Below are 25,737 nucleotides of genomic sequence, written 5' to 3'. Positions count from 1 at the left end.
TGATTAGTTTCTCCAACCCGCAGAAATGATTATCCTGTTTCAATTGATAAACTTAAACAGATTACATTAAAGATGGGGCTGAAACGAACAATTATTTTTACCATTAATTAATCTGAGTTATTTTCTCAAATAACTTATTGTTTAGCCCATCAAAATTAGTTGAACAAATTGCTTGTTTTGTCAGTCGAAAACATGAAGATACTCAGTTTACTGTCATCTATGACACACTGAAAATCATCACAGTTGAGAAACAGAGTTTTTGTTATTTTTTCTTAAAATAACAACTTAATGAACTCGACTAATTCATTAATAGACTAATTGTTGCAAACGCTTTGGTTAGAAGAGTGCTTCTTCCAGATTTTTAGGAGGTTGGTTGTGGAGGCTGCGTACTATGTGAATGTTATTATCTCTACTATAATAAATTCCCATTCCTCACTCCTTTTGACTATAGTTCTCTGATAAAAATTCACATTGTGTGAGGGTGGCGCGGTCAAAATGTTTGCTATTTAAAGTAAATTAAGACTACTCCCTCTGCTGCTAGATTTATGAACTAGTTCATCTACCCACAACAAAGCTGTACATCAAAAAATCAACAGACTCTGATACACAGATGTCAGACAAAATGTAAGAGTACAGCTCACACTGCATGAGCTGCAAATAAAACTATCCACTCCACGACCCAGTAATTGGTAACCCCACTCTGAGCAATATCTCACTCTCTGCTTTCTCTCTCGCTTATCATTTTATCCGTTCAACTCACTTTGATCCTCCAGTATTGTTATGCTGTTCTTTATCTCCTTCAGTATCCTTTCTCTTCTCCTTGCTCCATCTCTCTGTCTTCTATTTCCTCTGTCTATCTCCCTATTACTCCCAATTTGTTTTTATAAACGCAAATTATCAGGTTTTCTTTGCTTTCCAAATGAACATGAAAGCTCGCTGTCATAAACACGCGACCAGGAGACACCGTTCTCCTCTGTGAAAGAATTCCAGTATCCCGAGATTAACACACACTCCCAGTGCTGTATGCATAATCTGCAGTGTGTAGAAAAGAAAACTGAGGGGAGCACAGAATTGAAGAGTAGACAGAAGGTGTGTTTGCATGCCAATGAGACCTGTTTCACCCGGAGCTGCCAGGTTCAAGAATCCAGTAAGAAGAAATAAGCTAAAAGAGGCTCTTTTTCTTGCTTTCTCTCTTTCTTCTCCTCCCCAATACTTTATTATCAGCTCCTTCTTCTAACAATCCCAGTGTACTTACAATGAGCAGTGCCGTTGGGGCTGTAACAGCCTGAAAAGAACATAACTCCAAAGTCAAGCTTGTTAGGAATGGTAAATAACATTTTCCTCACATCGCACAATGCCCGACCAGGGACACTTTAATACTGCGTTCAACAACAATACATAAACAGGGGATTTGGGAGGGTAATCCAACATTGCCTGGGCATGTATGTAATGACTTGAGTAACACCGCAATTTCGACCTACTTTCTTTCCATAATCAATTACTGTGAGAGGAGCTGAGAAAGCAGGGAGCCATATTTCATTTTGCCAACACAGCAGGTACTGCTAATATAAGATGAATTTGGCAGGGTTGACACTAAATAGACTATGTGAGGCCCTGTTTAAGGGCTAATGACAGAGCTCATTAGCAAAGTGTCAGGAACCCCAGTGAATTTTGACTCTTCCCAAAACTGAAGTTTGTCAAAAGGCCATTAAAGTCCGCCCTACTTGTCTTAATTTGTTTTTCTACCAGCTGTGTCAAAAGAAAACAGATGAGTGTGTACACTTAAAGATTTTTAAAAAGTAGTGCAGTGCACATACGTTGAAAAAAGACATCTTTTCAACATTCACCGTAAATGTCCCTTGGATGTCAATGTTTAACGTTGAAAAGGCGTGTTTTCTTTTAACGACTTTTCACATTCGCCATTGTAGCAAACATAGTTGTTAGTGTTCATTCGGCTTAGGTGCTGTGAAAGTGAAAGGGAAAGAACTTTTTGGGGTTTTTTTTTCGCATTTTTAAATGTGATTGTTTTAATAGTCGGGCAAATCCTTCTTGAGAAAAGCTTACTGTGGAAGAAGGTAAAGATGTCTGCTTCGATGGTCTTTGGACCTGCTACTGCAGGGCGGCGGCTCCGCCTACACTACTGGACAAGTTTGCCAGCGTTCAACTGAGGGTCCCCAACAACACATCCACAAAATGTTAAGGCCAGGGGACGAACAGCTGTTACGATATGCGTATATACGTACAGAAATATCTTGCATTATAGTGTGGCTGTTAAAATATCCCTGTCAATAAAATTACCAATTAGCACTGAGTGACAGCAAAACCTTTGAGGGATGAAGTATGAATTAATAGCAGATTAAACATGCAAATTAGAAATGGAAAGTCATATATCTGACTCTCATGTTTCTTCTATATAAGTAGTAGATAAAAAAGGGAAAGGGAAAAAAAATGGAGTGTGCGGTGTTCATTTCTGAAAACCTTTTTCTTCTTGCCAGAAAATTGTGGGGTTTGTTATACTGGACTTGTCTTTGTTGTCATGCAGTCTCAGTTCAACATTTCTACTTTAGTGCAGCAAGAGCACCCTTGTATCAGGATCAATTAGAGGTGCAACATTTTTCATTTTAACGAGGTGCTCTGTTATTTTGTATTGCCACTTCAGAAAAAGACAGAAAATACCACTTACTAATGTATAAAAAGCAAATCTCTAAATAATTGCTAATTATTTGATGGCTAACAAGTACTTCCTGAATAATTTTGAAAAAAGGTTCACAATGATGCTAAGTTAAGAGAACTCACTTTAATAGAACACTTAAAACCATGTTCATGTTATGTTAATTAATACTTCCTGTGACTCTTCAAAATGATCATGCTCTTTAAGAATTCCTCAGATTCAGCAGCTAAATGGCACAAAACCAATTACGAATCATTACCTGCTGATTGGGTGTAATGATTGGTCATATCTCACATTTAAAATGAATGTATCAGCAGGCATTTTACCTGCACAGCACTACGTTCACCATCCAAATTCATCAGTCAGCAGGTTCCCCTGCAGCTCTAAAACAGCACAACTCACATGCAGCCTAAACACAGCTGGTGCAGGAGGTACAAATATTATCCCGGCTGTGGTCTGCCCCGCACGAGTGTTAATACGACACCACAAACACCAACAGACACATCCAGTGGAGCTCTGGGGTTAATATGTAGAAAGTGTTCATACACTGATAACCGACTTTCTTCTGCTTTGCCACAGTAATGAGAGGGAACACAAAGATAGACTAGAGAGTAACATCGCCCAGTGTGTCACACTAACTGAACTGTCTGCTGCAGTCTGGTCTGTATAATGGCCACAGTCACAGCCCAAAGCAGGCTGACCTCAAAGCAAACCAACGCAACCGGAGTGTTGCTGAAATAACACATTCAACCACACACAAAATATTCAGGAAAAATGAAACTGACTCTTTAGTCAGTTTCATTTTTCCTGAAGATTTTCTAAAACATGATTCAGACATTTAAGAGGAAACCAAGCGAATTAAAGACATATACTTGAAGAAACTGATTCGTTATTTGAGCACTAGCAGTTAAGCGTTAGGTATCCCTCTAAAACATACAATGGATGATGTCTGTACCCAATCGTCCCCAACAAAGTCAACAGCAGAATCAGAGCTATTGGCAGGATTATGAACTGTCCCATTTTTTTTGTTAGTTAGCCAGACTTTAAAATAAACATTTTTGACTGTAATGGAAACAAAGGTCTTTACACTGCCAAAGATTTTATGGTAAATAGGATTGTGTCTTGGTGGTGTTCTTGAAGACCAACAGAGCGATGAGTCTGTGGGTCATATAAGTGAGTGCGGTTGCTGTAATTTACAATATCAATCTACAGTATTAATCCAGCCCATTCTCTATGGTTAGCAGTGGAGAACTGGCCAACAATTACAGCAAGTAGAAATTAAACAATAGCCAGAATCATGCATCAGTATCTGAATTAGTATCTGAATGTCTTTGGACGTTCAGAGCTGAGCAGCAGCTTGTTATGTACGCCGGGGAAACTTCAACGTTATCTAATTCCAACTCAGCAGTTGAAGGGGGAAAAGCTGTCATCACGATGGCAGCTGTCATACAGGAAAGCTGTGGCTCAGATGGTAGAACAGGTTGGTCACTAATCATAAGGTTAGTGGTTCATGCTGAAGTGTCCTTGGGCAAGACACTGAACCCCAAGTTTCTCCTGATAACAGATGAGCACATAAAGACTGTCAAATTGAAAAAGAGCTAAATAAGTGAAGACCATTTACCAGGATCAGTACATTACAGGGGGAATAAAAAAGTCTTGCACTGCATGTTGCATGTTTGCCGGCACCGTATTCACCACTGAAACTGTATTAAATGTATTGTTTATTGTATTATTTTGGTAGTGACACTAGAAAAGTACCACTTGGTCCAGTTGACCAGCTCCGACAAACCCTGACTCAAACACTGCACTGAGCTTTGAAAGCTCTTCACTACAGAACTGAGTAAATTTTTTTCTGTATTTTGATTGTGACAGCTTTTGTGACAATGTGGAAAGATTACTCCAGTGTTTGGGGAGCTGTCATTGTGTCACTGGCACTTGGTTTTGTGATTTTCTCTGCAGTCAGTGGTGTCATCTGTGGGAACAGCAAGTTTCTACTGGAAGAAGCTGCCAAATTCACAATTGTTATCTCTCATTTATTTATTAAATTCTCAAATCTTTTTTTCGAATGAAAACACAATGGTAAACACTGGGACTTGACTTTCAGATACAGATCAGAGTATGACGTAACTGGCTCACTTGTGACTCACCAGTGTAATCAGGAGATGGGGTGATGATTGGATTATCACAGGCCCTGATGAAGGAGCATGACCTGTTTATTTTTCTCTTTTTTGCCCATCCCCATTGCCAATCTAATTGACTTGGCAAGCCTCCCTTAAATTCACTTAAAGCTTTTTGCAATTAAAGTAATGATTTTAATCAAGTTCGTTCATCTATCGCAGATATAAGAAAGACTCACTTCTGTGTGCCAATGAGAACAATTCTTTTTTTTTATTCTGATGAGGGCAGGGCAATATTAATTACCTGATCCGGGCAGAGCTCTGGATCACATGCACTGTTCTGTGTTCTGGTGCCACGCTCTCTGCTGTGCCAAAATAACACGCCTGAGGAGAAATTGGGGTTGAAACACTGAGGTTAAAGGTATAATTAAATTCAAAACTCAATTTTGGCATGTCCAGCAGTCACAGAATGAAATTAGGTATGGGGAAACAATCTGTGGAGAATATGAGACTTTCTACAGCCTACAGTATTTCAATGCATAATTTGTCTCAGATGTATGTTAGAATTTGAAGACACAGTGATTAAAATAATTAATTAATCACTATAAATGTAAGGCTTTTCAGTGTCGGGTTTCTATAATTATAGTCTAAATAAAATGTTTTTTCCAATTTTCTCCAAAAACACTGTTATTTTTTTGTGTTATTCTTCTTACAGCGGCCAACCAAATGAGAAATCCTGCAAAGGCTCATTTAAGAGCTTTGTTATGTAATGCAGTTAATATTGGACCTGAAAACAGTAGTCAAGCAGTTGAATAACCCATCATTGAGTAATTATTTGGCAACTATTTTTAATATTTATAATTTGTTTTTGTTTCTCGGCAAAAATGACAAACCTTGTTGGGATCCAGCTGCATAAATGTTGCTGCTTTCCTCTATTTTATATCTCTGATATTGGAAGATGTTGACTTATCATTATCTGTAATTTAAAATAGTATTGTTTTGTATGTGTTTTACAAAACTGACTTCTTTTTTTTTTTTTTTTTTTGCTGATGTACAGCAAATAAGGTGACTTTGAATATGTGTTGCAGTTAGTAAGTAGATCCTGGTAGTTCTAGGTTCTGAACCGTAGCTGATTAGCTGTACATCACTGAAAATGTCTCACACATGTCTTGGTAAGGGATGTCCTTGACTGATCCTCTTATTGTTTTTGTCAATAAACTAAGCTTATATTTTTGTTGTATTGTAATCATAGCGATGGATATGCCAGCTGAGTTGACGGCCCTCAACATCACTCCACAAGGAGCCCTGCTGAGGTGGAATCCCCCTCTGTCCAATGTAGACAACTACGTGCTGACCCTCACACACAACCAGGGTGAGTATTCATGCATCTGCTTTCAGACATTTTATTTTTGTTAGACAATATATGGATGCACTCACTATCACCAAAGGACAAGATTCAGTCTGCTTCAGTCATTTTCATATGATCATTAACACCCTTTGTTTTTCCTGGGATGTCACTGGTGGGATTCCTAAACAGGAAATAATGAAAAATACAGCAGATAATCTTTCACTCTGACACTGCCTTAAATCCGTTATCAATTTTTACACATTTTTAAAACACTGTTGCTGTCTGTATGCTTCATTTAGTGTTACATGAAGCATTTTGTAAGTGGGGCACGTTGTGGTATAAACAGATATTTACTGGAGAAGTTGTTATTGAGAAAGTCACTATATTTATTGTAAACAATAAAAGAATAGTACTATAATAGTAGGGCTCCATGCAGTATAATGAGCAGCAGCAGGTTCCTCGTAGAGATGTGACAGGCACCATCAAGCCATTCCCATTAAGAAGTAAGATCAGCGTGATGCGTCCTTCGGGGCAATATACTGTAGATCCATTTGTCTTGCTTTCAGAACAGTTCATTATGCTTGGTTGAAGTACTTAGCCTTGGCATAAACAATGCCGTTATTACAGAGCATGCGTTTCTGATGCAGCCCGTGTCTTCAGTGGCTGACAGCCATAGCCAGATAGGAAAGAGATAGCCATATTGCTTGGGCCCTCAGAATCAGTTTATAATTTGCTCCCTGAACCAAGTGGATGACTGCCAAGCTGCAGTTGGTAGCCAGTTACAGACACAGCTTAAATACACTTGACTTTCACAACTAGAGAGCTTAAATAAGAAAGTAGAAAAAGTTTCAAAAAGAATCAAACAATCAGCACCCAGAGTTGGCAGTCATTAGCCTTCACAAATAAATATTTTAAAATAGTAGGTCAAAACAACACTTGATCTGAACCATTGTTATTTCTCTGACTTTTATAAACTGGCATAGAAAATTGTTCTGGGAAGAATATTTCTCATTTGCACATGACCCCACACAGTACACCATGCCGGGGTTATCCAGAGAAATCTTGTGTTACTCAGCTGTTGGAGTCGGTGTGTAAATTACACCCTGACAGACTGGAGTGCAGCCAGATTATCTCAGATACAGACACAGTATCTATATGCCGGACACATATTTGGAAAGCAGCCCCGGCCGGGGTTTAGAGAAGTGCAGTGTAAGTCATGGACAGATTCCCATGAGAGTTAATGTATTAAACCAAGGTCAATAAATAAATATTCCACTGAGTATTGTCCTGCATAACAAAATAGATTCTTATTGGCAGCAACACCCACATAAAATCTGAGTCATCATGGTGTCATCAAACTGCATGTAAAAAAAAAAAATCAATGGTGCATCATGGAATAAAAGTTTATACACGTGTACTGCATGGTCTACAGGCATATGCAGAATCAACAAGCATCACGGTCAGTGTGAAGTTAACACATACTTGTTGTCCAGGGACAGATGGCCAGTTCAAAAATATCCAGGAATTATGCTTATGATACATCAGAAACACATTTTGGAACCAGAATGAGAAGATTTGGAAAGAGATGCAGCTCACAACGTTGTCGCCATAAATTAAAACTCTCTGACTAAACAAGATCTCGGACACCACAGCATTTATATGAAATATATTTTCTACTGAATTTGATGTCTTACATTCATTCTCTGCAATCATTTTCTTCATCACTAATTTTAAGTCAGTTCAGAAACTTCTTCTGACTGAAATGTTAGATTGGTAATTAAGGTATAACTTATCTGAAATCATTCAGATAGATATATTAGTCATGACAATACTTTTAACTGATTCTTGGAATATGCAGTGAGATAAGACCACTGTAAAAAAAAAAAAAAAAAATTCAGTCTATTTCATGTTTATTAATTTTCAAATTAAAACATATTAATAGTATGCCACAGTACTGGCCAAAAACATTTTTCACCAGAAGCCTAAGTGGAGGCGAAATCCACTGAATTAAACTCTGAGTGAGATTCATATTTTGTGTAAAATGTAGCTACTTTCAGCCATGCTTGTTGCTGTGCACCAGTTATGCGCAAAACTTACGTCACATAGTAAACATAAGTCTTGTGCGTGTTTTTCCAGTGACGGCTGATACTTTCCTGGTAGAAGGCAACACGCAGGAGCACCAGTTGTCCAACCTTAAGCCGAGCACCACCTACTCAGTATCCCTCTACGCCACCAAAGGACCCCTCACTAGTGGCACCGTTATCACCAACCTCCAAACGCGTATGTATTTATTTTATTGGGCAGGTCTTGGTACAGTGGGCGGCACGGTGACTCAGTGGTTAGCACCGTCGCCTCACAGCAATCTTCCAGACCCAGCTTAAGACTTTCTGTGTGGAATTCAAATGTGTTTCACCGTGTTAGCGTGGGTTTCCTGAGGGCGCTTAGTTTCATTTACAGCAAAAACTATGTATGTTAATTAGGAAATGTACTGCTCTTGTTTATGACAAGGGCAAAGGCTTTGCAATGCTTCATAAGTGGTTAAAATGACCCAAATGCGGTGGATGCTTTTCTCTCAGGGATTAATAAAGTTTAATGCAACACAACAACTGCAATTGGAGGGATTTATAGTTGGATGAAGAGCTGTGCAAAATTGCAAAATATTTAGCTTGCTATTGTTTTTTTCCATATCACTCTACACTGTCACATGGTTGTTTTTTTCCAAATGATTGGTAGCTGGACGTCAAGAAGGTGGGTCTTATCTAAAATGAGCCCGTCAGAAACAGGTTGCAATATGCAAAAACTTAGATATTGCTTCTCTAAAGAGCGTCATATGACTCATTAGGTTAGAGTCTCTCATGTGATTGGTTGTTAGTATTTTAGCCTTGTGATCTTTTTTTTTTCTTCTTTTTTTTTTAATTAAAGTTTCTAATTTTCTCAATGAGACAATTTTCACTCCTGACCTGTGCCGATATTGTTTATTGCCCAGCTTTACATGTGAGCATGTTTGTGCCTCAAAGGATACAAGACAGAATATCAGGAGATTAGATTATTATGGATCATTTCACAGTACCACTCAGGTACCTTTCAAAAGCTTTGACTCTTTTATCTCTATATAACACCTGAAACACATGTCACAGGGATCTGTATCTTTATTGACACTTTAACCTGGTGAGGCATATGTTGTGGTGAGGATTAAACTTTTGTCTGCTTCCCCTCCAGCTGACCTCACAATGAATGTAATCACCTTTACTGGCTGCTCTGTAGAGAGTAAAGTTAGGTGTGGGGGAATTGTTCCAGTTTAGCTGAGTTGCAGCTCTGTAAACTTTTTTTTTCTTCTGGAGTTCCTGCAGGGGAAAAACAAACTTTTCAGTCAGCACAGGAGTTCATATCCCCAAAGGAGCACCAGAGCTACCTGTCCTGCACTGCAGCAGAGACGAACTACTCGAAACAGAAACAAGCTCTGACAGCATACGAGAGCAGGGCTGCACAGACTTAAAAACATAAATGAGGTTTAGGAAAATTAGGTGTACCTCCAACCATGTCAATGCTGTAAATAAAGATACCAACTTATACATAAGTTGGTCTTGGCAGTTTAAGGTGATTCTAATTTGGAAACAGATGCTCTGCTCGTGCGTCATGTTCCTCAGCTTCTCCAGAGCACACAAAAAAAAGAAAGAAACACATTGCTATCCTGGTTGCAGTCCCTCATAAATAAGGGGAATTGCTGTGACGTAAGCAGCACCATGGTGTGAGCTGAAAGGACAAAGGTTTTGTTTTGATTTGAATATCATGTCTTATGGAATCAAGAAGTCGCTGGCCTTTGTTGCTCTCCCTCTGAGTGTAATAGACTAAATTTATTCTTGCCATGCCTTTCTGGTAAACATTATTATCAAGTGGGAAAGACGGATCAGATTTCTCCATATAAGGCATCAGCCAGAGACTCACTGTCCACTTTAATTTAGAAGAATACCAAGATTATAAGATTCTATCGTGCTGTTACAGAATCTACATGTTAAGCTTCAAACATACGGTAGTAGCAAAACTGAGCCTGTTGTGAATTTGACAATAAACACTCCTACCTTGGCCTTCTATTTTTTTTACAGTATTTTCTCATGTTGCCCTAGAATAGGATAACTTTCATATTTAAATTCAGTGATAAATCTCTTCATCTTGACCTCAGTTAACAAAGTGACTTAATTCAGTAAAGGAAAAAAAGAAATAATCCCAGACATCAATCAAGTGCTACCAAATGTCAAACATATCAACAAAGTTTAAAGACTTTTTGTTCCAGCCTCCCTGTATACACACACTATATCCAGAAGGCTGTATTCACACTGCTGCCCTGTTTATGTCAGCTTTTGACTAACTTTCTCTTTGAATAGTTTGCTCCTCTGTCTGTCTCCGAAGAGAGGAGAAAAACTGGTCTGCTGGCTTAGTTTATGCACAGCAAGTCTGTGAATACACTTACAAGGAAAAATATTTATCCGTCATGACTAATACTCCTGTCAAGTTTTCAATTCATTTCAGAGCACAAAAACTTAAATAAATGCTTTGCAGTTAAATATTATGTACAACTACATTTTTAAAATCAAGTGAAATACATTCACAACTGTAACAGACAACAAACAACAGGGGCCTAAATACACTTGCAAAAAGGCTGGTCTTAAAATGGGATTTAAAAATTAGCATAAATGTGTGTGTGTGTGTGTGTGTGTGTGTGTGTGTGTGTGTGTGTGTGTGTGTGTGTGTGTGTGTGTGTGTGTGTGCGTGCGTGTGTGTGTAACGGTTTGAAAAACACTAATATTCTGGGGAGCGTATGAGCATAAATCTACAAAACAAACAGCAACATAAGCCAGTCTCACCCAGCCTCACTTTTTATACAAGGTATTCGCTCCTAATTTCTTACCTAGCAGTATAATAGCTGAATATTATCCTGCTAATGTATTACTACTGCACTACACTACATATATTTGCATACAGTTTCTGTCACATAGCTGTTTCAATAGCATTTTACCTGTTAGTGGGTTCTTAATAAACTAAAGGATAGCTTCGGAGAAAGGAGTTGTTTTTTCTGGTCAGTGTGATGTATACAGTAACATCTGTGTAAATGGAAAGCTTGATGTCCGAGGGGTTAAAGGTCAACATTAGTTCTTGCTGTCAAGTTTTATCTTCTCTTTTAGGAAGGGATAGTCTTCCCACATGCGTGTTGAACACAGCACAGAGAGAGAAGGGGAGAAAAAGGGATGAGCCTCATCCATTCAGGTTTTTTTCAGTGGTGGTGAGGTTCTTTGTTGATTCCCAAGCCTCTTAACCACAGCTAAGAGTTGTTTTGTTGTCTGGCCTCCATGCCTCAAGAGTTCAACACAAAGTAAGACAGCTTGGCTCACCAAAGGCTGATATTTAAGCTATAGCGCTGGAAAATAAGGGATTTTGCTGCGGGTGTCTCTATAAGTCTGCAGGCTGCAGCACCAGGACTTTTTTCCCCTCAGATGTGTCTTGAGCCCACTTGCTGAGAAGTGCTGGGCAAGTTTTTGAAGCAGTAGAGATCCTTGCTGCGGGCAGCTTCACACAGCTCTGACTGATAATTGTTCACCAAGTGCTGAGTGCTCCTATTACAGAACCATAATCTTCATTCCTCAGGCCATTGATGCAGTTTTGACGCTTCAATGTACATTTAAAAACAAGTGCCTTCATATGTGCTGTTTATTGTTTTATGGAAGAAAAAAAATACTCTATTATCAATGTTCCATATGGTATTTTAAATTTAGTACTTAGTATTTAAACCACTGACAGGTGAAGTAAATAGTATTGATTATCTGGTTAGAATGGGTGAGAGTAGGAAAAATTGGAAAGCATAAGGACAATAAATTGTGTTGATTAGAGGTTTGGTGAGAGCAAAGCAGGGTGTTCCTCCTGTGAAGTGGTTAGCCCCTACAAAGACTGATCCAAAGAAGGACAACCGGTAAACCGGCGACAGGGTTATGGCTGCCCAAAAGTCACCAATGTGTGTGGGGAATGAAGGCCGCCCCGTGTGATCCGATCCCACAGAAGAACTGACATCCTGCTGAAAACTTTAATGCTGGTGATGCATTATCTGATTAACAGACTCGTGCAGGTTGTCGGTGTCTCGGAGTTACACCATAGGTAACAAAATAATTGCTCCAGGCTCAAGTGAAATTTGGTATGTTTACATGCTGTTTTAGCTACTGCAGCTGCCCAACTAATCAGTTATCTGGACTGCAAACTGGCTGTAACGGAGCACTTTTCCCCGGTGATTGTTTGTTTTGGTTTATCTGACATATATGTGTTCATACTCATAAGTTATATAGAGAGACTTTAGCAGGAAAGCTGATGCAGTTTGTTCAGCTTGGGTCCTTTGTTGTATAGATATGAAATGTAAATGTTTTTCCCTTTTAGTTTCTCAAAGGAGACACAAAGCAGTGATTGACAGAGCAGATATGCATGCCGTGGCACACAGTTGGACTTAAAGATAATAACCGTTAGCTTGACCATCATACTTCCATCTGTGAAATCCATCCAAGTAGCATGTGGTTACATTACATTTGACTTCATAAATACAAATGAATCTATACATCATCCAGGCAGAATCATTCACTTGCAAACTGGCATAGAGATGCGATATCCACTCCAAAAGAGTAACGTCCTCCCTCTCATCTCTCTGCAACAAATTGCTGCTGCCCATGCTACCTTTCCCATCTGCTGCTCCGGGTGTGTGTGTTTATCTGTTTCCTCTAGAATTGTTTACAGCGTGTGTTAATGAGTCATTAGATGTAGCCAAACCTATTCATCTCATTTCCATTGTTCAAACCTTCTCATCTGAAAATAGAGCTTCAGAGCTGCCAGGAACTGTGATGACACCTGCTCACCTGCACTTCATGCTCAGGTTTAATTGGAAGAGAGAGAAAGAGAGAGAGTCAAGAAGACAGATTTAATTTGAGAATGAAGACAAATAAATAATAAAGACAGGCAAAATGATGGTTACTATGTACCCTCCATTTCCACGACTTGGGAACTCCCCTCTCACCTATTCCCCACGCGGACATAATCCAGAACTGGTGTTCATCCACACAAGGGGATGACAAGAACAAAAGATGAACTCCATTCACTCTCTGGCACATTGAGTTAGAATGGCAGCCTTATGGATAAGTGGGGGAAAAAAAGGGGTTGGACAAAGGATGGGAAGGCAAGAAGAATGTAAAGAGAGAAACAAAATGGAGATAAGGAAAGTGAAGCAGAGGAATACCCAGGTTGATGGGTGGAAACAGACAAAGGAGAAGGAGGAAAAGCAGAAATGAGGAGGCAATAAATCTGGGAAGGTGTATGAGAAGAGGAGTCACCACGGACTTTAGCACAGGCTGCAAAGTGCTGCTTTCATCTGAAAGTACACAACTCAGCCTCTCACTCTAAAACACTCTTTGTTTCCTCTTTTTCTCTCTCAATCCCCCTGTCACACTGTGTGGATCTGCCTATCACTGTGATGGAAGGCTCCCTGTATCTTTCAGGAGGTTATCAACGCGGGTACACGCTGTTAATTACCGAGCTGTCATTGATTTTTCCATAAGTGCACGCACACGCACACAAGCGCAAACACACACACACACACATGGATTTAACTGACAGGCATACAGGGAGTGTCTGTTGTGGATTTTCTTTCTGTGCAGAGTTTTATGAGATCTGGGTTCACTTGAGGGTAGAGCAAAAAGACACTGGCCTTACTAGTCTACTAGAAAAGTTACAAATTCAAGCTGTTTGTAAAAGAAAAACACGAGTTTCACTACAGATAGGCGAATGGGAGGGGGAAAAGAGCCAGACAAAGGGAATCAGAGCAAAAGACAGCCATGCAGTGGATATCTTGATTTCATATTCACAGCGGTGACATTGGATTGCACAGCACACAAAGCGCAGGACTTCATTTGTTTCAGTGCCCCTGCCTCCCTGACACTGAGAGCTGCTAGCTGACGATGTGCCCCGGAGTCATGATGTAACTCCGGGAAACTGATTTTCCAAATAGAGGGTCATCTATTTTCTATCATGTACTAAAATGAGGTTACAGCGTGTCAATGCTCCTGCTGCTATGTCGGAAGATCAGATATTTGATTCAAAAAAAGGGTGATGTAAGGTGGGGAAATTGAGGTGAGTCTCTTTGTGATGTGGTTAAAGTATTAACAAAGGCACTGTAATCAAACCTTGTTTAAAGCTGTGCAGGGACCAAGAAAATAGTTGGGTGATGTGATGTAATGTGCAGTAAAACTTGGGTGGGCTTGCTGATCAAGGACTTGAGTGCTTTTGAGGCTATAATATGCTGTGACTAAACACGGAAAACTGTCTCACTGTTTCTTTTTACATTGTCCTGTGGGGATTACAGACATGGAGGTTTTACCTACCTCATAGAATACATTTAGTGTCTGAAAAATGAATAGGCCATACGTTATATTTGTATGAACGTGAGTGTCTTACTTTTGTTTTCTTTTTTTCTTTTATCATCCGTCTTGAATGCTTAGAAAGTAAAGATGGAAACCTCGACTTGCACAGCAGTATTCAGATGAGAATTTTTACTTATTTAAACTTCAATTTTTCATCCTTTATTGATGTCCAAGCAATTCATTGGTTATAACGGATTATATTTTACAACTGGCACTGGTATACTTTTCTTTTACAGTCTGTATTTCAAAAGCCTAAAATCGCTATTGGAAATTGGTATTTCATGTACAAATATTATTTAATATCTGCTGGCAAACTATTCAGACAATTATTTGAACAATCCCCCCTGCTACCTCACACACAAAAAGAGAGACACTCATCATGTAACTCACTCAGTGCCATCAAACTATGAAAACTTTTGACTGACTGGAGGTAATGAGAAACATGTCTTCAGCGATCATTTTTAAGATGAAGGCCGTTGTTTGCTATGCACAGCTCACATTCAAGTTGCTTCGTCTGGTGGCAAAGCCAGCTATTGATTGTTGGTCTACGGATAGACCGTCTGCATAGCTGTGATAGACGTATGCCAAGTAAGCTTTACCTGCCAGAGTTTGAACTGCACTTTTTAGAGAGTTGCAAACAGAACTTTTTGACAACTTTAGTAGTCTTCAAATGTTTCTGCTGTTTGTACCATAACATCTATTCTTACTGAGCCACATACGTTTTCCTGAAGCCTGGTAGTAACATGTTCTTTTGAACACTGTTATTTAATGGAAGTTAACAAAAAGAAACTCTGGTTTTCTGGTAGAGATGAGACCAGACTATAGTCGCATACATTATTTTATATTATATGATTTATTGACTATTCGAAAAATCTAAAATCATGACTTATCCTTAATTGCTGTGTCAGAAAAAAATATTTTTACAAGCTGTTTAAAACACAAAAATCAGCCACACCACTGCACATGTTCCCTCATTACGCAACCACAGTTGATCCCACATACACCCTCCTTGTGCAGTACATATTCGGTGGTGAACTATGGGCCTGATTTACTAAGATCTCAAATAAAGGGTACTAAATACGACCGCAAAAGGAAATATCTTCTTTGTTGTTGGCTGTCAGTCATTATTCAGTTCATTCAATAACTCAGAAATGTTATCACGGGAAATATTTTGGAATATTTTTTCCTCTGACATATCAGACATGTTTAAACGGGTGTAAAAACACGTTCTCTACGTATTCTTTAGTTTCCTGCGCCTCCTTCTCACCACAATAATAAGAGCAGCCATCTCTCCAGATTTACGTACCTGATTAATACGTGTCCTTCAGTCATACTAAAATACACACTAATCACTTCCCCTTTTTCTACTTTCAGGTTTAGTAAACATCATTGCGGGTGCTAAATGTATGCATTTGCATTTCCCCTCTCAGTATTTTGCACGTTCGAGTAGAAACGCCCAATATTACATATGCATTCAGGCAAATACTCAAAATGGACAACATGTGTTAAGTTGCACATTTGAAAGACGCAATCTTCACTGCATGTAGTTAATAGATCAGCTTGGACATTTTTTTGCGGGTGATGCGAAGCACGTGATTTTACACACACGGACCTTTAGTAAATCAGGCTCTGTATGTGTATCAATCCACGTCTCATAATAGTCTCCAACAAACACACTGTTAGCTCCGACGTGAATATTTTTTCCAAAATTATAAACTGTATCCCCAAAAATATTGACATTCAGACGAGCACAAAGACTTGTATTTGTTAACAATAAGGATTATGAGATAATAACAGCCTCAATCATTAGATCTGCATTTAAATCAGAAGCACTGCACTTACGCTTTAAGTGGCAGAAAAATCTAAATAATAAAATCCTTTCCAGATGGTCTTCACCAGTAAGGGCATGGACACGGTTTCTATCTGAACACTTTAAGTCTATTTATCTCAGACTCCGAGGTTTTCTGAAGAGGCTGGATCACTGCCACTGGACTTTATCTGCTGCTGAGTCTGTCCAGAGATAGACAACCTGACCTGGCAGCACAGCAGGCTAAACTACCAAAAAAGTGTCCACCGGTTTCTGGTTGCTGGCCTAGTTATATGGTGAGTTGGCATAGATAGAGCCTGCTGAGCCACAGGTAATCTGCAGGCTGGTAAAATGATGTACAAATCATTCTTTTTGAGGTTTTTAATCACATTTTACTGCCTACAGTTGCTCTGATTGTTGCTGCTGATGGTATTGTCTGGTGACAGTGAATGAGCCACAGCTCATCTTAATTAACAGAAAGCCTGCAGTACCCCAAACTGCCTGCAGTTTACTGTTGTGTGTAAAAACTATGATTATTTATCTCATACAATTATTACAAAGCCCAGACATTCTTAACATGGAGGATAATAAATAATTCAATAGATTACATTGACATAAAAAGGGAATAAAAAGCAATAAATTAATGCATATTGGAAAATAACATTATTAGTGAAATAAAAGCATAAATAGTTAGAACTGTCTCCTGCTTTTGCTCACACATACAGACGGTATATTTTACACATAAGGTTGATTGCCAACTTTTCTTTGCTTTATAATTATTCCTGTTTGCACAAATTGGTGATTACTGTTTGCATTTTAATCTCTGCTCATTTCACAATAAAAACAGTAACTTCATGCACTGATTAGTGCCCCATTTTTTAGACAGTGGCGCCAAATATTTTGTTAATTTCCTACACTGATTCAACCTTTAATTGTGAAACCTCATATGCTGAAAAGTTCCAGAAAACAAACAAAACAGCCTCAATACCTGAGCAATAACATCACATGTTGTTGTCATGTAAACAGAAATTAAGTCTTACTTTATCCAAACAAAGATACTTTGAGGGTTAATTTTTTTGTAGTCTGAAGCCAAACCAAGAAGGAGCCTCTGAATCAGGTAGTTCTGTTCAAGTTTGTGAAGCCCAGGAATGGTACAATCACCTTTACGATCGCTTAGTGAATCTTCAAGCACACTAACAATATGACATTTTTGTAAGCACTTTTTCTGCCACAATGAGTTTAAATAAGACTGTTGCCATTTTGAAAAAAGCAGGTGGATAAATCAACAACTCAGCATTGAAGAGTTGCATCTCATTAAATATATAATAGTACTGAAAGCATGAATACAGTGCACGTTTATCCCGCAGAGTTCTATTTATTGGGCGCACATCCCCTGTTTCACACCCATATAAGCTGAGTGTAAAAGTAATGTCTTTTCTCTGTGTCTGGTAGCCATGGATGCACCCCTGAACCTGACAGCCAGTGAGGTGAATCACCGCAGTGCTCTCATTTCCTGGCAACCACCAATCGCAGAGATTGACAACTACATGCTCACCTACAAGTCAGCTGATGGCAGCCGTAAAGTAAGTGTCATGCGCAGCTCTTGTCTTAACTCTGTCTCCAACTCACATATTTTTATATTTCCGTGATGGTTAACATCTTATCTGCAGCCAAAATGTGTTTCCGTATCTAGTGCATGAACTGTACTTTTGTTAGTCAATTCCCCTGAAAATAGAAACCTAATTCTGTACATATTGTAGGAGATATTGAAACCACTTGCATTTCTGCTGAAGTTATTACACCCGAGTTGAACAGCGATGGGGAAAACATATTTATGCACGATCACATCTCTATGACAAGCACTTCAAATTCTAATTTTATCTTTCAATCATGTAATCCCTTGGTGTGGAGCGTGCAAACGTTCAGGCACACAAACACACTCACAGATTGAACCACACAAGGGAATTACACAGTGAAATTGCCTGTCCAATGGACATATTACTTTAATGTGCCACAGCAGAGACATTGTTTACTTTGATTAAACATTTTGATGTGGCTGAGTAATAGTAGGAAAGCACATTAGGAAGAGCTGTGTGGTCAAAACACACGCACAGATCAACTCTGATGTAGTGATGATCTATCACAAGTCTCACACACACACACACACACACACACACACACACACACACACACACACACACACACTCCGACTTTATAAGTGTGGCACTGCTGTGCGGTTGACCATCGGGTGTCACTCATGCACAAAGAATGCAACAGTAAGACTTGAGTTGATTTCTTTTATAAGATGAACTCTCTAAATCAGACCGACCTCCTTTCACAGTGCTCTCACTACTGATCCGCTGGCCTGCCTTTTTATCCTTTTCCTGGATAATGTTCTTTTTTTTGTTTTCTCAAAAGAATAGTGAGTCAACATTTTATGTGATGTTTCCAAGACTGTGCATACATTTGCATGTTTAATTTACAGAGGATAAATTTAACTTTTTTTCCTCTCATAAAATATAATATGCATATCAGTTTATTACATGTATACACAGTATTCAAATCAATACCCAAAAAGAAGATACCTTTTCAGGACACCCCGATCGTTGCATTTAGCTATTGCAATATCACATCTCCACCTACAAAGATTGAGAACTTCTTTCATACCTTAATCAATTTTGTATTTGCGTAACATGTATTAACATCACTGTTGTATCTTAAACTCAGTGTTAAAAGTACTCATTATCTATTTAAGTAAAAGTACCAATACAGCAATGTAAAGAAAATGTATTACAAGTAAAAGTCCTGCATAAAGTAAAAGTGCAGGTGTTGTCCCTCTGCCTGATATATTATTATGACACCACTAGATGATTAATACTGAAGCATCAATGTGTAAGCAACATGTTGCTGTTGTAGCTGTTGTCTCCTTATGTAAAAGACTACATCTCTTATTCTGGAGACCAAACAAATATTCACTGCAGAAAAGTGAACTTCCTACTTGGGCTGACCTTTAATCTTCTAAATATGTACTGTATATGATACGTATACACAAAGCACTCCTGAAATGAAATTAATGGGATGGAATAGGCCAGAAAGAGGACACTTTGTCCACTTGTGGGATTTATAGTGACGTCTTAGGATGAGAACAGACTCCAGCTGCAGAGAGCCAAAAGAAAACCAAAACAGACAAGTTTAACAGTGTTTAATAATGACGTGCCATCAAGTTGCTCACAGAATGAATGATGATCAGCAACAGCTAGTGTGCCCTGCCATAAGCTCTGATCTCCAACCAGTGAGTGGCGGTCAGTGTCAACAAAAAATGAGACAGTGAACATTCTGGACACAAGGGGTGGGCTGTAATTTTAATAACATATCATTTCAACAAAAGTTTTATAGATTTATGTCAGCAAAAATGTAACATTAAGCCTTCAAATATTCATTAAAAACTAAACAAAAATGATCTCAGTTCTTTAGTTGGTAAAGAACTGTATCTCAAAGTGAGATTCAGATCCTGTATACAGCACTGAGGGAGATTCAGAGGTGCAGCGGTGCAGAAGAGCTGCTGCTCTTTCAGGACGACTACATGATCACTTGCAGAGCTTCTAACTACTTCCTCACCACTGTCAGCAGATTCAGCGATGTCTTGGCCTGATTTTCTAAAGTTTAGGGGCGACATTTGTCCAATAATAACGCAGTTTGAGTCGGGTACTTCACCTGAGCATCTGCTGCGCTCCGTGAGTGGAGCTCTGTGTGTGAAGCAGGGCGGAGCTGCCCGGTGTGAAAAACAGGGAGGACAGAAGAGGAACGGAGGAGAAATAGCGCGTCTGTCAATTAAACTCACACTGACCTAAAAACCTGGAGAATACAGCGGCTCTCAGTCATGCTTGTTGCTCGATAAGCTGCATATGTCGTATGACCGCATTTCGTCAGCAGGTTGAAAAATTGCCATTATCACGATATAAATATTTGATATCGTCTGAAAAATGATACCGGTATTATCGTGAACGATATGATATGGCACACCCCTATTGAACACTGCTCTTTGATTATAAGAAAAGAGAGATGAAGGAAATATTTGCATCAGTTAGAGCAAATCTGCATATTTTGACAATCAAACTGCCAGCTTTATTTTAGCCGATATCAATCCATTAAAATATCAGCCCCAATGCTGATCCCTAGGATGGGCGCGGGACATCTCTACTGCTAACCTCACTTTGCATGTAGCTAATAAGCGTGTCAGCTGTATCACATTAAGCAGGTTTACAACCCCCAAAACGTAATTTCAGTCCATTCAGATGCTGGCGCTCCTTACCCATCAATATACATGGCAACAAAACATTGTAAAAGCTACTAATTTAAGTTTGTTTACTTAGTTTTCACTCCTCTGTCTGTGCTTAGTCTGAGACTGACAGGAAAAGATGTATGTGTCATATTTTCTCAAATACTTTTGAGGAACAAATGTTAAAATCACTGACATTATTTTTTGACAAACTGTGTGTCCTCTCGTCTATTTATGTAGGTTATTTAGATTTTAAAATCACTTTCATTTTACAGTTCTCACCACATTTGGTCGAGTTCTTTTAAAATGTATTCAAGTCTTGTTTCAGCACGGTGAGCAGCCTCAACAAGTTCCACATTTTGAATTCACAAATCATTATCAGCTGATACACAGAGCAACACTGATTGCTGCAAGCTCAGATTCAAGTGCTCCTTGTGAAATGTTTCTCAGGTTATCTCCTCTTGACATCTGTTTTGGCTGAAAACATGCAGCCTTATCAACTCAGTTGTGGTATAAGCACATATGGATGAGGCTCACAACTGTTCAGCCAACTTACCCTCTTACCAAGATAATGGACTTTTAAAATCTATACAAAGTAGCCGTGATATTAATTTCTTATCAGATGAACGTTCACTGAATAGTTTGTAAATGCACATATCACTGCTGGTGAAGTGTGTGCCTGGAATGATAAAGCTCTCACACAAGGACAACTACACATCCACCAAACATCCAACCACTCAACCACACATACACAATCGATAGCGAGCGTATGAAGGTATGTATTAGGCTTGATAAGATAGGGCTGTTCGCTTGCAATAAAAATCTTATGTTGACCCTGAAAGCCCGGTGGGAAAATGTCATATCCTCTGAGACAGAAAGACACCATTTACCAGCTGCTGCCCTGCATAATTCACATGGAAACATTCCCTGGGAATGTGTGATTATTTTCTTTTTTCAACACTGACTGAATATTTCATCTTTTCTTGTTCATATTTAATGTGTATCCAGGCCAAACTGTAACACACATGCATACAAGCTCATAAACACATGTGTAGACAGGTTTGTTTGTTTTAAGCCATGTGCCAGTGGATTTATGTCACATTCAAGACAGTGATGCCACAGAAAGTCCTCTGTTACGAACAGTCAAACGGCTTGGCCCCTTCAGATGAGCTCAATAAAAGGGGATTGGTGAAAAACGAAGGGAAGTAACTGCACTGCAGTGTCATGACTCTTTCCACCAAAAATAGAAATGTTTGTTTCCTGATTGCTTCGCAGCTTCTCAGCTTGGCAGTCCGATAAAGAGCCTTTTATCTGGTTCTCTCCGTCTAGTTGCCTCTTCCTCCTTTGAGCCCCCACCCATCCACCATTATCTTTTTTTGCTTCTCAGTTCCTCTATTATTTTATTTTTCACACACTTAAACACTCACACAGGAAGCAAGTCATGTGCTGTGGCCTGTGGAAGTGCAACTGTAACTTATATAATATTTTAATTGGCCGAATACGATTTTTCTATTTCTTCTAAATACTGTTCACCTCACCTATTTATGTTTCCATGAGAACATTATGCTACTGGAACAAAAAGCGATCAGTCATATGTTTCCTTAGCAGGAACAATTCGAAGAGTTCTTTGTTGCCTTAAATATTTTGAAAACTCACAGGCTCATTTCAGTGTTTTATCAAAGAGTCTAACAGAATGTATTTTTACCCTGAGGTTTGCACTGAATGCTCATTAAATAATTACCTTTACAGAAGGCTTTTTTTTTTTTTTATCTTACATAGTTGCCGTCCTGCAATATGTGTTATGTGAATAAATGTGGTCCTGTGTGCACACTAGGAGCTGATACTCGATGCGGAAGACACGTGGATTCGACTGGAGGGACTGGCTGAGACTACAGAGTACACTGTCAAGCTCCAGGCTGCAAGAGGACTAGACACCAGCGCTGTAGTCTCCACTACCTTTACTACAGGTACAGCATACACACATTTACACACAAACACGCATAATGTATTATTATTCTTTGATCTATGCTTGGAAAGTCATTCTAATAGGGTGAGTTTTCTTGGCCCTGGAGATTTTGCTTTGCATTTCACATTAGAGTCACCATAACAAAGGTGCACAATAATGGGACCACAAAGTCAGGCACAATTTTCATCTCCCCACTCTATAGCCTCGTGAGAGAGACTTATTATTAGGCTGCACCTGCAGGATGGCTGCGTTGAGCAGAACAATGTGCTTAAATCTCTGATGTGCTCAGTGTGTAATAGTCTGCTGGACGCGTCATGAATTTTCTAATCGCCAGGGATAAACATGACATGACAACATGCCAAATGTAAATATGCATATTAAAACCACCACTGATATATAATGGCCTTATGTAGCTATTTGTGGCCAACACGTTGGGAAGCAGTTGCTTACTGGCACATCCAGTAGACTAAGAACAACATTTGCATTTATTTGAAGCCACGTTTCTGTCTGCCTAACAATCTGTCTCTTTAGCTGCTAAATGTTTCACTGTGGTCACCAACTAGTCACAAACTTTTTCTGCTGGATAAGTCGAGAGAAGTCATTTATCGGGATTTTTTTTTTTTTCCTAAAAAGCAAACAAATTAGCTTAAAGACGCAAAAAGGCTTCGCAGAGCTGATGGGTTTTATGTTCTTTGATGCCACTCGTTTCAAATAACACATTGTGATTTGATCTACTGTTAATGTTAATATATAAATTAATGAATTCCGAAATTTGTAATGAAACATCTTGTTTAAGTTCTATCCATGCACTGTTCAACAAACTAAAGAATAATTTGAAGTCGCAATGTGGAAAAAGCAGCAAATTATAACCTGACACGACTGGTCGGTTCTGTGCTCTTCTCCAGGGAGTCGTCTGTTTGCAACACCTCAGAATTGTGCCCAACACCTGCTGAACGGTGAGACTCTGAGCGGCGTCTACACCATTTACATCAACAGAGACCCCAGCCAGGGTGTGCAGGTGTACTGTGACATGGCCACAGATGAAGGAGGCTGGATTGTAAGTGTCTGCCAAGATACCACTTTCTTTTTATATCTCTCTTGTCAAATTAAGAATTGCAAATAACTGTGTTTGTTGGATAAAGAAAATAGGAAGAAGAGCTGAGAAACTTGGAAATGAATTGCTGATACATGTCAGCCATTTTAGTCATAACTCCTGGTTTGCTTTTCTAATCTTGTTACCTCATCACGTGTGTGTCCAGGTATTCCAGCGTCGACAGAATGGCCTGACAGACTTTTCCAGGAAGTGGAGTGACTATCGGGTTGGCTTTGGAAACCTGGAGGATGAGTTCTGGCTCGGTAAGTCCGTCACTGTTTTGTTGCGAAGCGCTGGACAGAAAAGCATCATATTCAGCTTTTGATTTACTTGCAGGATGAAATGAAAATCTGTATTGTGTTCCTCAGTCAAGGGAGCTGGGGAGTGAACGCTCTACATCTATTTTTTTTTATCCCCTTAACAAACCTAAAACGATACTGATTGACTAGCAGGTGTTATAAATAATTCACAGGTAAGGTCATGTTTGCAGCTGCCTTATTTCAACCTGTCACCCAGCTCAATATATTTCAGCTACATTTTATGGCCAATATTGAGCTGCAACCTGCCACCCATTTTGTTCAGTTTCTGCTCTGGTTTTCTAACGGCTGTATCCCCTCTATATCAACACAACGTCTCCATGACTCAAGCGGATTTAATAGGTACAATCAATAGAGGTTCATAGCTTTCACTTGGTTTCAATTGATATATCTATTTTACAGAGCGAAAAGATGTCTTCAATATTTTGTGCAGGCAGTAAAGCCTTTCTTGTGAGACTTTTTACTTTCTATGAAGATGGAGAACCATGCTGCTAGACTTCGTTTTTTGTCTCTTGTCATCTTTTAGCACTCGACTTCACAAAGTCTAGCCGATTCATTACTGGATTCTCTGAAAGCTCATCTCTCCCTGAAATTACTTGGTAATTGTTTTTAGCGTCACTGTGATCCAAAGACACAACAACAGAAAGTCCTCACTGTTTTGATGGACTGTTGAATATCTTTCTCCCCCCTTTTTCCAAATCTCATTATGAAACAATAATTATATTCATTAGAAAATGTGCAAATGAGTCATGTTTTTTCATGGGCCAGTTTTTGTGTTATTGTTATGGTGCAGATGATTAAAAGAAAATATTACATGAATATTTCATCAAGTGAATCAGGACCTTGAAATGAATGTTTTTTTAACTTTCTGAATGAAGAAACTAAAGAACATGGGGAGGGAGGAGGAGAGGGAGGGGGATGGGAGGCGTTATGGCGTTGCATTATCACCCCAGAAGGAAGGCTGTTACTTTTCCGCTGAAACATGGTAAATCATAACCTAGATAGCTGTGACACGCTCTAGTAGTCCATTACTCTCTGAGTAAGAACACTGTTAATAGAATAAAGCATAAAGGGAGGTTTTTTAGCTCAAACCCATCCTGAACTGGAGTTAATGTATAAAACAGTCCAACACAGTGGCCTGCAGCTGTTATTTAGGATATTAGATTTGTTTGTTCACTGGTTATTTTTAAAGCTTTAGTTTGTGTTGTTGTTGTTGAATTGAACTGAAAAATACTGTCAGTTGTTCCCATTACTTCAACAGCTGAGAGGGCGTTCAAAGGTAGCTGTTAACATTTCATCACAAGAGGATTGCTGTCTGCTGCTATAAATCAATAATTTACCTTGTTTTTGGATTTCAACAAAGAGTGGAGGAAATTACTCCAGAGAAGGACAAGATATTTGAATAGCTAGTTGTAAAGTGACAGTAAAATCGTAGCTTGTCTGGCTCATGCACCTGAAGGCATCACGGAGAAATATCCTGGCACAGATCTGGCAGACTTTTAATGCCTGTCTCAGTGCACTACAACCTACAGACACCTGCGTATATCTGCCTCAGTGAGTGCAACATTTCCTCTGACCTGTTTCCACTACAGCTGAATCAGCCATAATCTGTCCTCTCACCACTTCTGAACGTACACCATAGAAGGGTACCTTCATCTCCAGGGTCCTGCTTTACTTTTTAGGTGCCTCCAAGGA

The 25,737-nt window shown here is 39.1% G+C and overlaps 1 protein-coding gene across 3 annotated transcripts in view; it reads left to right on the top strand.

Moving 5' to 3' along the window:
* The window catches only part of tnr (tenascin R (restrictin, janusin)), an 84,251-nt gene that overhangs the window by 49,594 nt on the left and 8,920 nt on the right, over positions 1–25,737 (top strand). For all 3 annotated transcript variants that reach the window (XM_069157315.1, XM_069157314.1, XM_069157313.1), the window contains exons 21-26: positions 6,041–6,160; positions 8,273–8,416; positions 17,840–17,970; positions 22,501–22,633; positions 23,538–23,689; positions 23,892–23,988. In XM_069157315.1, the coding sequence (XP_069013416.1) occupies positions 6,041–6,160; positions 8,273–8,416; positions 17,840–17,970; positions 22,501–22,633; positions 23,538–23,689; positions 23,892–23,988 (777 nt within the window). The remainder of the gene's footprint in view (positions 1–6,040; positions 6,161–8,272; positions 8,417–17,839; positions 17,971–22,500; positions 22,634–23,537; positions 23,690–23,891; positions 23,989–25,737) is intronic.

Source organism: Embiotoca jacksoni, unplaced genomic scaffold, assembly GCF_022577435.1.
Source record: "Embiotoca jacksoni isolate LCO1_2020_lvr unplaced genomic scaffold, fEmbJac1.0.p SCAF_22, whole genome shotgun sequence".
NCBI lineage: Eukaryota > Metazoa > Chordata > Actinopteri > Embiotocidae > Embiotoca > Embiotoca jacksoni.
Note: the sequence above shows the minus strand (reverse complement) of the source record. Positions and strands in the feature narration are given on the sequence as shown.